The sequence below is a fragment of the Trichechus manatus genome, unplaced genomic scaffold (genome assembly GCF_000243295.1).
Source record: "Trichechus manatus latirostris isolate Lorelei unplaced genomic scaffold, TriManLat1.0 scaffold00009, whole genome shotgun sequence".
Classification (NCBI taxonomy): domain Eukaryota; kingdom Metazoa; phylum Chordata; class Mammalia; order Sirenia; family Trichechidae; genus Trichechus; species Trichechus manatus.
In genome coordinates, this window is record NW_004443945.1 from 5,050,869 (window position 1) to 5,063,408 (window position 12,540).

At 45.4% G+C, this 12,540-nt stretch overlaps 1 protein-coding gene across 1 annotated transcript in view; it reads right to left on the reverse strand.

Moving 5' to 3' along the window:
* Nucleotides 1-12,540, reverse strand: part of FSD2 (fibronectin type III and SPRY domain containing 2) — a 40,395-nt gene that overhangs the window by 2,183 nt on the left and 25,672 nt on the right. Inside the window, exons 8-12 of the mRNA XM_023725972.1 lie at nt 11,041-11,175; nt 10,157-10,307; nt 8,846-8,979; nt 6,118-6,250; nt 1,542-1,718 (exon numbers count right to left, since the gene is read on the reverse strand). Coding sequence (XP_023581740.1) covers nt 1,542-1,718; nt 6,118-6,250; nt 8,846-8,979; nt 10,157-10,307; nt 11,041-11,175 — 730 coding nt within the window. The remainder of the gene's footprint in view (nt 1-1,541; nt 1,719-6,117; nt 6,251-8,845; nt 8,980-10,156; nt 10,308-11,040; nt 11,176-12,540) is intronic.

Here is a 12,540-nt window from a genome sequence, read left to right on the forward strand (position 1 = left end):
GTAGCCAAATATAGCCACAGGAATTTCCTAACCCTGCTACCTACAGACATTTGAAGAACTCTGTGTGCCATCATGCTGGTCCAGACTACTGGGATGAACATTTGGAATCTGATCTAAACAAATGTGTCAGAGCAGACCAGCCTGTCTCCATTCCAGTTCACCTGATTGTCCTCTTAGCTTCTTTTCTAAACTGAGCAGGCACTAGAAGCTAAATGGTGCCTTCCCTCCCACCACCAACAGAGATTGAAGCTATGAACCAAAAATATGAGTGAGCTAGGATACCTCACATTCACCCTCTGCTCCTAAAACATATACATTCCTATACCTTTCCAAGATAAGACCACAAGAAACTTCTGCACTAGCGCTTGGCCTGTTTCTTTGCCTTTCCTTTTCCATTCTTCTAGCTTTGTTTCCACCACTCTTCTATTGTCTTATAACCTACATCCATCCTTCCCACTAGACACAGACTCCTACTCTCCTCCTTTGTGCTGTCAGCTTTTCTGTCCCTTGGTCTTATCTTTCTAAAGGAGAGAAGACTTTTTGATTTTTAGTGTTATTTCAGGGAAGAATCCCCAAATAAAGCATATGGCTCGGTAAATAGGAATATCTTAAGTCCTCTAAACTACATCTGAGGTTTAGTAGAGTCCATTACAGTTTAAAAATATTATGGGGGGAAAATTGGTCTTCCCACTTATCTTGGACATGAGAAATAAGGGAAGATCACGGGCACAGAACATTGTAGGCGAAACATTAAAAGGATTCAGCAAGTTAGCAAGGGTCAGAGGCTCCATAATACAAGGGGGTGGGGGTAGGAGGGAGAGCTGGGAAAGTAGTGTTGTTTTTTGTTTTTCAGTCTTCAAGGCGAAGGAGGGTTGTAACCATAGCCTTCCAAATCTGAAAAAGTTGTCCATTGGCCTGGACATCATGAGATTTTCCCCAGCTTTATGGATCTACTCCAGAATGGTTTCTGGTGTGTAAAGACAGAGTGCTTAGCCACAGAAGCAAATCAAAATTAGATACAGCCATTAAGCCTCTTACCCATATTTACTTACAGAGGTGGAATTGGGCCTTCAAGTGAAATTGTATCCATTTAGCAACACTGAAGCTGAGCATAAGTGAACAATCAATCACTTAATGGTTAAGAATTTTGTCTTTGGAGCTAGACTTCCCCGGTTTGAATCCAAGCTCTGATTCTTGTGTTGAGTGGGTTACCTAACTCCTATGAGGTGTAGCTTTCTTATTTTTAAAATAGGATAATACAATTGTGAGAAGTAAATGAGATAATGCATGTAAGGGTGTAGAACAATGCTTGGCACATAATAAGCTCTCATGAATTTTAGCTTTTTAAAAAGAAGAGCAGCCCAAAGCTGCTCTTTCTCTTCTCATCTGGACTTTAAGGGAAAGTGGTTGGAAACAAGTCTTGAAATACCTTAGAATGTTTTGTAAAACATAATGTGGTCCTTAATTATTGTTAGTGAACACCTCTCGCTCTAATCTTTCAGAAATAATTTTTAAACTTGGGTATACAGATGTTACTTTACCTTGATGATGCAAATGTATGCCTCATGCACCAGGAGTGACAGTTTGCGCCCAGGTCCTCCTGTTTAGGGACATCTTCAAAGGCCACACCAACAGTGTAGTCCAAACACTCATCCACCTCGACCTCCCAGTAATGGTGCCCTCGGACTGGAATTAGATTTCCCATGACAGCAACACACCTGGTTTAGAAAGTGGAAGCATGTATGATTTGGGGTGACCCAAGCCTGGCTGTGCAGGTGAGTGACATCAGCTGCTGGAGTCAGTCAATAGGTGGTCTACAGATGTGGACATAGGTGTTTCTGAACACTGTTCACTTGTAAAGCAGCAAACTCAGCTTTCAAAGCTCACCTTACGGATAACTAAAGATTAGAAGAGAATTATTACGCTGTTTGGTAATGGGACAGGAGGAGACGTTACACCAGTAGAAAAGGCTTTGTTTGCTTTAAAAAAATGATTGGGACTTTTATAGTAACAAAAGTCAAGGTTTGGTTCACTTGTTCATAAAAAAGAAAAAGGTCGAACTCTTAGAGAATGCAACACAGTCAAGGTAATCATACGCTTAAAGTTCATGAATTGGCCAGCCCTTGCTTATGGTACAGAGCTAGCATGGAGGGTCTTTGAAGTAATATTTATATTAGGGATGACTCCAGGCAGAGGACAAGCACTCAGATTCCAGAGGCAGATCCAAGAAGAGCAAAATAGCAAATTCCTTACTCACAAATCATCAAAGCCTAACTTCAGGGTTCAACGGGGAACAAATATACTTACAAATGTCATAGTTATGTTTTATTCTGTAACAGTAAAGCCCTCTACCGAGGAAGGTTTTGGAGACCAGATCCTATCAGTATCACCGAAGTGAAAGTTCTGTCTTCTTCAGGAGACTTCCTTATTAGCCAGACTTTATGTAGCCCCCAAAATCCCTAGAAAGATTTGTTCAGCTGTCATCAAAATATTCTCTCTACTCCCCCTGAATTCTCAATACCAAAGCAAAGCTTTGGAAAGGAGGTTTCTTCCATGTCCCCCAAGAATTGTCCATGGTCATAGTCCCTGAAAGGTCTTAAGTCTCAGTAACATCCCTGATTACGGTACAAGTCTAGGAAGGGTCTTTGAGGGTCTGGGAAAATCCTGTTCTGAGCAATGCTCAGACCGTGCTCTGGCCCAACCAAGTGGGCTTCACAGTGACCCGGCTGGACCACCATGAGGGTTGATGAGATGACTCTGAGCCATAATTGTGTTTTACTTTTTAAAATAAAGGGGAGGCTTTGTGGTGCAGTGGGACAGGCAGAGCTTTGGAGTCAGGGGAACCGAGGTGAATCTGAATCCCCTGTATCAGGTGGTTGTATAACTTGTTGCACATTAGCTCCTCCATCTCAGTTTTCTCATCTATAAAATGAGGTCATCTCTATTCCAAGCACCACATTTCCACCAACTGTTTCAAATCTAGAATGTCCAACACCAAAATCATTACGTTACCACTTCTCACCTACCAAAGTTTGTGTTTGGGGTGTGTGCGTGTGGTGGTGGTGGTGGGTGGGGAGGAGTACATACTCTTGCTCGTGTTTTTCCCATTTTGACTGACTGATACCAAAGATCAGTGACCCAGTAACCCAAGGCAGAAAACTAAGGAATAATGTAGTGGTTACAGGCTCAGGTTCTAGTTTAATCCCAGCTCTAATCCTTAGTAGCAGTATGTCTTTGGGCAAGTTACCTAACCTCTCTGTGCCTCAGTTTTCTCATCTGTCAAATGGGGCTGATAATGGTATCAACTTCATGGGATTGTTGTGAGGATTAAATGAGACAATCCATGTAAAGCCTTCATCTAGCACTTGGGAAGCACTTTGCAAATATGTAATGATATGGTCCCGACTCATCCTTCTCCCTCTTGTCCCATAACCAGTTGGCTACCTCGCCTTCTTGGTTTTATGTCCTAAATATTTCTTGAATCCATTTGCTCCTCTCATCCATACCCTCCTCCCTGGTCTCCTTGCTTCGCATCTGCCTGTCTTCCTCCCTCCCCAGATCATACTTCACCATCTTTCTGAAACTTAAATCTGATTATGTCATTCCCCGGCTTTAATCCTCCAATAATTACCATCACAGTAAGGGAGCCCTGGTAGTGCAGTGATTAAGAGCTATGGCTGCTAACCAAAACGTGAGCAGTTTGAATCCACCAGCTGCTCCTTGGAAACACCATAGGGTAGTTCTACTCTGTCCTATAGGGTTGCTGTGAGTCTGAATCAATTTGACAGCAATGGGTTTGGTTCTTTGGATTTAAAGGATAAAATCCAAACCTTTTTCACTGGACTTTATCCATCTTTCCTGCCTCATCTTCCACTGCTTCCCATTATCGGCCCTATACTGCAGACTTCCCGTGGCTCTCCAAACATATGATCTTTCTGGCATCCTTCTTTGGTACATGCTGTTCTCTCTGCCTGGAATGCCTTTCTCTGCCTTGTTGCCCTAGACAATTCCAATTTATCCCTCAAGACCTAGCCCCTCCAAGAAGCCTTCCTCCTTGACAATGCCCTGTCCTTATCTTTTATGTGAGTTTCGTTTACATAGGTGTCTCCCTCCCTTGACTTCCTGAGCCTCAGTTGGGAGGGACTGTATCTTCATCTCTCTACCCCCACACACAGCACAGCGTTTCACAGGGTCACAGGGCAACAGATATACTGGTAAAGGGACATTAAAATGGGACACTTTAACTCAGCTCAGCTGAACACCAAAAAGCCAAGAACAAAACAATAGGTGGTAAGTACTCCCATAATATTCAAGGTGAGATACTAGACCACCTAAGCAGGACTTGCAAAAGAGGTGGTCAAAAACTGGTTTTGCAACTTTTAGTGCAACACCTAAAGGTTGAAGTTGAAGGCGGTTGAGGCTGAGTCTGCCCAGACAGCTTCTTATTCACACAAGGAAAGAGTGACATAGCAGAGGCCTGGTCAAAGGTGTGTCTTTTCTGGAGACCAGCTGTGAATGGAACCAACCATCAGGATGTTGTCCCAGTGTTGTTTTGAGGGAATGCTGTCCAAAAAAGTGCTTCCTGTGAGGGTCCAGGAGACCTCAGCAGAAAGAGCTCAGAGGTGCAGTGCTGGATGCAGAAGCTGATGGGTTGTGAGGGGCCACCAGAGGGAGAGGGACTGCCTATGTTAATAGTTGCAGCCAGAGGAGCCCAGCAGGGGAATTTGTGAGGAGCCCAAGAAGGGGCCCACAAGAGAAAGAGTCAGCTTTAAACACCTGCATTGGTGCCAGTCATGTAAGACCCATACTGCCATTCAGCCCTCTTTCCCCGTGCCCAACCCTGGGTTGAATGGGCAGAGGGAAGAAAGGATAAAGCTTTTTCCCACTGTACCTTGTAGAGTCCTGCTACCTCACCCTAACACTTACATATAAACCAAAAAAACAAACTTGTTGCCGTCGAGTCGATTTTGACTCATAGTGACCCTATAGGACAGAATGGAACTGCCCCATAGGGTTTCCAGGGAGCAGCTGGTGGATTTGAACTGCTGACCTTTTGGTTAGCAGCCAAACTCTTAACCACTGTGCCACCAGTGCTCCAACACTTATATATAGTAAGCATTTAACACATGTGCAGTAAAAAGGCCAGCAGGAAGCCAGGGTCAGAGGAAGAGCCAGTGGAGGAGCAGTCTATGATCCAGGCAGGGGGCCTGAACCGGTTTTCCATAAGTGGTACTTCCAGCCTCCATAGGAGAGCCCTTTTCTTAGATAATCCTCTGACTCTAACATCAACCTACCAAGAAGTCTTCTTGCCCTGGCTACCAGGAAGCTGAGAGCTGATTTTAATGTGCACCTTGGAAAATGAATTAGCGCTTGAAGTTAACATGTCTGTATTCTTCTTTTTCTTCCATTGCTTTGATTTTTCTATTTTAACATTGTATATTTACCCCTTACTCTAAGTCTCTTATAAGTTATTGGAAAGAAGGTATATGTCAATCATTTCAACCTTGATCGTCAAGTTCTAACAATAGCTACAGAGCTACAGAGACAGACCAGCATCTTTGGTGGGTCATCCCTCCCTCAGGTTCATGCACCAGAGCAGTGATGGTTTTAACTACCAGCGTTGGTATGGGCTTACTCCATTGCCAGGTTTTCATAAAGACCACTGGGATAGGCATTAGGAGCCTTGGTCCTTGTTTCTATTCTTCCACGACCTGAAAGCTTGACATCAATTTCATTGCTTCATGACCTCTCAGCCTCTCGTGGCTCTGGCAGCTGAGGACATCATCCTGTGAGGCCACAAGGTTACCCCTTTGCCTGCACCAGCCAAATGTCTTCGGCATGTCCTCTCTTGCCTCCCCTGCCTACCAAGCTCCTATCTCCTCATTCATTCTGGTATTCCTTGTTCCCTTTGGAGCCCTGGTGGCTCAGGGGCTAAGAGCTATGGCTGCTAACCAAAAGGTCAGCAGTTCAAATAGGGTTGCTATGAGTTGGAATTGACTGGACGGCACTGGTTTTTTTTTTCGTTTTTTTTTTTTTTTTTTGGTTTGTTCCCTTTATCTGTTTGCCATAACCTGATTTTACCTGAATAACAGTGTATATTCGAGAAGTCCACAGTACCTGGTAAACCGGGTGTAGCTGGGTAGCTGTTCCCTTGCTGGGGTTTTCCTTTCGCTTCGTACAATTGTAAACCCATCTTCAGAAATGGTCAGCCAGGGATGGCAGGTGTCCTTGTTTAGGTGAAAGTAGCTGCCTGTGAGGGGAGGAAATACACAGCTGATCCCCAGACAATCATTTCACTGCTTTCTCAGCATTAGCTCTCCATGTGGGCGGAGGGTTTTACTATACCTTGCTGGTTTATCTTCCTGAATGATACAGATAAACCTGGACTTTGCATAATAATAACAACCTTATTAATAATGATGACAGTTAACATAAACTGAGAACTTATTATGTGCCTAGTACTGTGCTACAGGAGCCCTGGTGGCACAGTAGTTATGTGCGTGGCCGTTAACTGAAGGGTCGAAGGTTCGAACCCACCAGCCGCTCTGTGGGGGGAAGATGTAGCAGTCGACTTCCTAAAGATTAAAGCCCTGGAACCCTATGCAGCAGTTCTACCCTGTCTACAGGTTTGCTATAAGTCGGAATCGATTGGATGGCAACGGGTTTTTTTTGGTTACAATCTCTTTCCTTCTCCCTCGTGACCCTAAGTTAAAGTTGAATTTTGCTAATCTCTGTCAAATTGATAATTGAGAATTCCGTTGATTTCCATTTCCCTTAGCAGGTAGGTTACAAATTCTTGTCCATGTGCAGGCATTTATAGCACAGCATTCAAGAGCACAGCCTCTGGAATCAGAAGGTTTGAGCTTCAAATCTGAGTTCTACCATTTACCAGCTAATTTCTTAACCATCCTGTGTCTCAGTTTCCTCGGTTACAAAATGGAAATAATAATATCTGTTTCCAAGTGTAACTGTGAAGATTGAATGAGGTAAGACTTGGACGCTGCTTACTTAGCACAGTACCCAAAGAGGGGAAAAAAACCCATTGCTGTAGAGTCAATTGCGACTCATCGCAACCCTATAGGACAGGGTAGAATGGCCCCATAGGGTTTTCAAGGCTATAATCTTTACAGAAGCAGACTGACACATCCTTCTCCCACAGAGTGGCTTGTGGGTTCAAACCGCCAACCTTTTGGTTCACAGCCTAGCACTTACTCACTGCACCACCGGGGCTCCTTATTTTGGAACATATAATTCATTATTGCCTTTTAGCCAGGCTCTTCTTTTCTCAAGTTTGTATTAGAATAGGAGACCTCCCATTTTATCACTTCTTGTTTTCTCAAATGCTAGTTCACAGCATTGCCATCAAGCTGCTCACAACTATTTTCAAGACTTGATGCTGCTGGAAATTTGATCTGCTACCAAGCTGACTTGCGAGGGGGAGATACCTTCCCACTTTGCCACTGACACAACATTTGGCCCTTACTGCCTGTTCTCTAGTCCCAAACAACCATTTCTGCATATATAATGGTTTCGCTGATTCATGTTCATTCACTTTTTTTTCATAAACACACTTTTAAAAATTATTTGAACAAAGTAATCCACAGATGTCTGAATAATCAAGAGCTGAGAGAGCCAGAATTTGACATTTCAAAACACCAAGTCAGCACAGGAAATTAGCTGTGCCAGCCGGCCAAAGAAAGGCAATATAACATCAAAGAAAAACCTCAGTCCTAATCCTAGCCCTAACCCCTACTGGTTCTGGGACCTTCTATGGCCATTAAATTGGTTCCTCCATCTGTGAAGTGGGGATAATAGATACCTCTCCTGCCAACTTCCTGGCATCAGAAAAGAGGACAAAGTGACACAATGTCCCTCAGTGAAAGATCCTGGTCAAGGCAATGTTGTCTCCTAAGCTCTGGGCCCAGGCTCACTGCTTCCGCTCCTTACCCAGTCAGCCTGAGCTGGATTTGCTCTGTGAGGTATGGAAAGCACTATGCAGCTTCAGCGTGCCCTGGCAAAACTCAGAACCTGGAGATACAGCAGTGCTGGGAGAACTGGAAACGTATGGAATGTTTCTAGCCATGTCTGTGCTAACTTAAGACTGGGACGTGAGATGTGACAGTTCTATGACATGATGATGACCAGTGAGAAGGGGAAAGGAGCTGGAATTGGGGATGTGGACATCCACTAAACCAAACCAAACCGGTTGTCATCTAGTCGATTCAGACTCGTGGCAACCCCACGTGTGCAGAGTGGAACTGTGCTTCATGGGTTTTCAAGACTGTGACCTTTCAGAGACAGATCACCAGGCCTTTCTTTTGACGTGCCTCTGTGTAGGTACAAATCACCAACCTTTTGGTTTGTAGTTGAACGCTTAACCATTTGTGCCACCCAGGGTCTCCTACTAGGGTCAGACAAGTCTAAGTTGGGCCTGTGGGTGGGGAGATGCTTGGGCTGACAGCAGGAACAGGAAGGTGAGCAAAGGCCAATGCTCTTCCTGGGAATTTCATAAAGACCCCACCACGTGTGCTGTTCAACCGGTGTGAGATATGAAGTGGCTGGGCCATCCAGGTCTAGTGTGACAAGCCTCTAGGACACCTGAGGGGTGTGGAGAAAGAAACCCAACAGCCTGGAAGCAAGGAGCCTTGAGTTCTAATACTTGCTCAGCCACTAGCTTGCTTTGTGACTTGGACCTTCAGTCTCCCCATTTGTAATATGAGACCCCAGGGCTTCGAGGGCCCCTGAGCTCCACCCAGCCCTGCCTGGCCTGTGTCCATATCTACGCACATTCATCTATTTCCAGTGGAGGACTAGCAGCACTGGCTGTGTAGCCCAGGGCACAGACCTGTAGTGTGGACTGTAGCAGGCTTACTCCTTGCGCTCAGGCCCCCCAAGTTGAGGGCTCTCACGTAGATCGTGTAGCTCTGCCTGGGCTGCAGCTGTACCAGGGATTCGCAGGTGGGGATGCCCACAACAGACCTGGGTGAGGAAGCAGAGCCGCAGTCACCATGGGGCTGGAGTGGCCCAGGCAGCCAGACCCAAGCTCCAGGCAACTCTTTGTGAAGCTGGAATTTTTAACTCATTCTTGTGCCCCCTGCAGTACAGCCAAACCAAGCACAGCCAAGAGTGTTGACTCCTGGGTGTTTCCTCCCACTTTTCTCACTTCATTGTTACTCCTTGTGTTTGTGTCTATCTCCCCTCCCAAGATCCCCATCCTGGTTTCTCCAGCACTTAGTAGGTGTTTAACGCTGTGTCAGCGGAGGCATGCACACAGTAGAATCTTGTGTGTCCCCATCTGTCTGTTAGGATCATAACCTCCCTGAGGGCAGGGGCCAAGTACTCTTACCTTAGTACAGTGCTGAGCCCACACCAGGCCCTCAGTACATGTCTATGGATAAATGACTATGGTCAGAGCTGAAAGGGCCCAACAGCCCGTTTTACAGAAGCCCACTGCTGTTAATCCCTTGGCCCCCATCCCTCTTGGGAATACTCCAATTTATTCAAATGGTCCTATACAAGAATAAAACCTGTTGCTCTAGAGTAGATTCTGTCTCATGGTAACCCCACATGTTACAGAGTAGAACTGCTCCATAGGGTTTTCTTGGCTGTAATCTTAACAAAAGTAGATCACCAGGACTTTCTTCTGTGGTACCAGTGCGTGGGTTCAAACCACTAATTTTTAAGTTCGCAGTCAAGTGCAAACTATTTGTACCACCCTCGGCCCTTATACAGGTATACACACTCAGAATTGCCATAGATGATATTCTTGTGGTTGCCAACTATTTCAGTTCTGCAGGAAAGAGGTCTTCAGCGTTTATGCCTTTGTTTTCCGTTTATTTTTCTCACTTGCCTGTCAGCTCCATAAAGGAGCCTAGTTCACCAGTAGGTGCTCAATACTTGTTAAATGAACAAATGAATGGTAAACCTTAGTCAGGTTAAAAAAATGAATCTGAGGTTTAACCTTTTATTCATTCACTCATCTTCAAGACTAGCATTCCAGCTACTTCTCACGAAAACTAAGCAAGCTAAAATTAGGTTGGCTAGGGCTGTGTCACAAATTCTGACCTTCTCTGCAGACGCCATACATTTTCTAAGTCCTGTTACTGTGTCAGATGCCAAGGCCTCTGATGTCCAGCAAATGCCCCTTGGGACTCACTCAGTGACACCTGAGGCTTCCGGCGTTTCTGCTTGGGTCAGTTCCACTGTGTATGAGTCGACAGGATTCAGGTTCCCGGATTCCCAGCATATCAGTGCAGCCTCTTCGCAGCTCCTTATCTCTTTGATTTTTAGGATTGGGGGAGAAGGCGCTAAATGCAGGAGAAAGGGAGAGATGAGGAGCCATTGGTGCATTTCCAGCCATTTGTTCAGAGCCAAGGACAAATATCACAGTAACATCCTCCTCCCCACAAAAAAGTTTCAGTGCAATCAGAAGCCAACCAGGGACCGCCTTTCAGATGTTCCTGGAGTGGAGACTGTTGTTGTGTGTCGTCGAGTGGATTCCGACTCATAACGACACTATAATATGACAGAGTAGAACTGCCCCATAGGGCTTCCTAGGAGCAACTGGTGGATTTGAACTGCTGACCTTTTGGTTAACAGCCAAATGCTTAACCACTGTGCCACCAGGGCTCCTGCCAGTCTAGGGTGGGTTCTAAACCTAATCACTTCTGAGTTATAAAAAAGAGCAGATTAGACACAGAAGCTCACGTATACAACATGGAAGGTGGATACCATTTGAGGCTCACCAAGGAACAAGGAACGCCAGGACTACTGACAAGGAAGGAATTGTTATGGCTGAGACCTGATTGGGCTTTCAGTCTCCAGAACTGTGAGAAAATAGATTTCTGTTCTTTAAAACCGCCCACTTGTGGTATTTCTGTTATAGCAGCACTAGGAAAGTAAGACACAGGCATGCAGATTTGTTTTATTAAATGAAAAAAAAGAAACACACTGCTATTCCTGCCCTTCCAGATGAATTTAAGATCCTTGCCATGGCTAGAAGCGTGCAACTCCTTTGTCCCCATGACGAAGGCCCATTACCTGTCATGTACACTGCACACTCGCTGGCAGGGCTGGTGCCGGCCCTGTTCTGAGCTGTGACCCAGAACTCATATTGAGTATTTGGCACAAGGTTTGTCACTGAGCAGTATGTTTCTTTGACAGTCATTGTAAACTCTGGAGGAAAAAAAACAAACAAGAATTCAATCCTAAAGATAGGCAAAGTGGCTCCAAATTCATTGTGCTGGATCCCCTTGCTGTAGCTTACAAAACTGGCCACACATTCCTCCCATCCCTGAGCGCACACCTCTCTGCATGAGACTTGCTGCTCTTTCCTTTAAGAGGTGCAGACTTTCTCACTGTCCCTTGAGGCTGGGCTTAGTCATGTGACTTGCTTTGGCCAATGGGATGATAGCAAGCATGATGCAAGCAGAGGCTGGGTAAGTGTAGCACATAGGGGCTTGTCCTCTTGTTGCTGGGAACACTTCCACTACCATGTGAACACTACCACCTGGGTGGTACAAACAGTTAAGCACTTGGCTACTAACTGAAAGTTTGGAGGTTTGAGCCCACTTAGAGGTTCCTTGGAAGAAAGGCCTGGCAATCTACGTCTGAAAAATCAACCACTGAAAACCTTATGGAGCACAGTTCTACTCTGACACACATGGGGTTACCATTAGTTGGACTTGATGGCTACTGTTTTTTGTTGTTTTACCATGTGAACAAGGCCAAGCCAGCCTCCTGGAGGATGAGAGTCCACATGGAGAGAAGCCTCAGTTGTCCACATCACCCCAACCATCCCAGCTGAGGCCCCAGGTAGGTTAGTAGGACCATCCTAGGCCATTCAGCCCCAGCCAAGGTGGCCCAGACCAGAAAACTATCCAGCCAATCCACAGACACATGAGAAATAAGTGTCTGCCACTTTAAGCCACTAAGTTGTGTGTTTAGTGTTGTTGCTCTGCAGACTATTGTTGTTATGCAGCAAAAGCTAACTGACACAAGCCCAAACCACTTAGACTCTTGAAAGGCAGTGATAACACATCAGTCCACCCTCTGGTATCAGTTCCTTTATAACATTTAAAAGATCATAAATTGTCATGATATAACCCCAACACAATAGCTTCTGTGTGTCTGCAGAGGTGCCAACAGGGTTGATTGGGGGCAAAAGCTGTGATTAATCAGATCTGATTCTTGGTCTCCAGCCTCACTTTTCAAAGCTCCTGCCCTCCATGCTTTCTTTACTCCTTATTCCGATCACCCCCACCCTCCCTCATCATAACTTAAACTTACTCTGACTTTTCTCAAGGATTTCCCGTCTTTCCTGGTCCCTGGGAAGAAACTCTGTCCTCACCTCCCAGCATTCAGAACTGTCTGCTTCCATGGCCTGGTCTGACGAGCAGAGCTCTGGACAGGGAGCCTGCAGGCCAGGTTCCTGTCTGGTACTGCCATAACTCAGTGTGTCCCCCTGGACAGCTCATTTTTCTCTAGGCCTCAGCTTCCTCATCCATAAAATGGAGATCTCTAAGTCCCTTTCCAGCCATC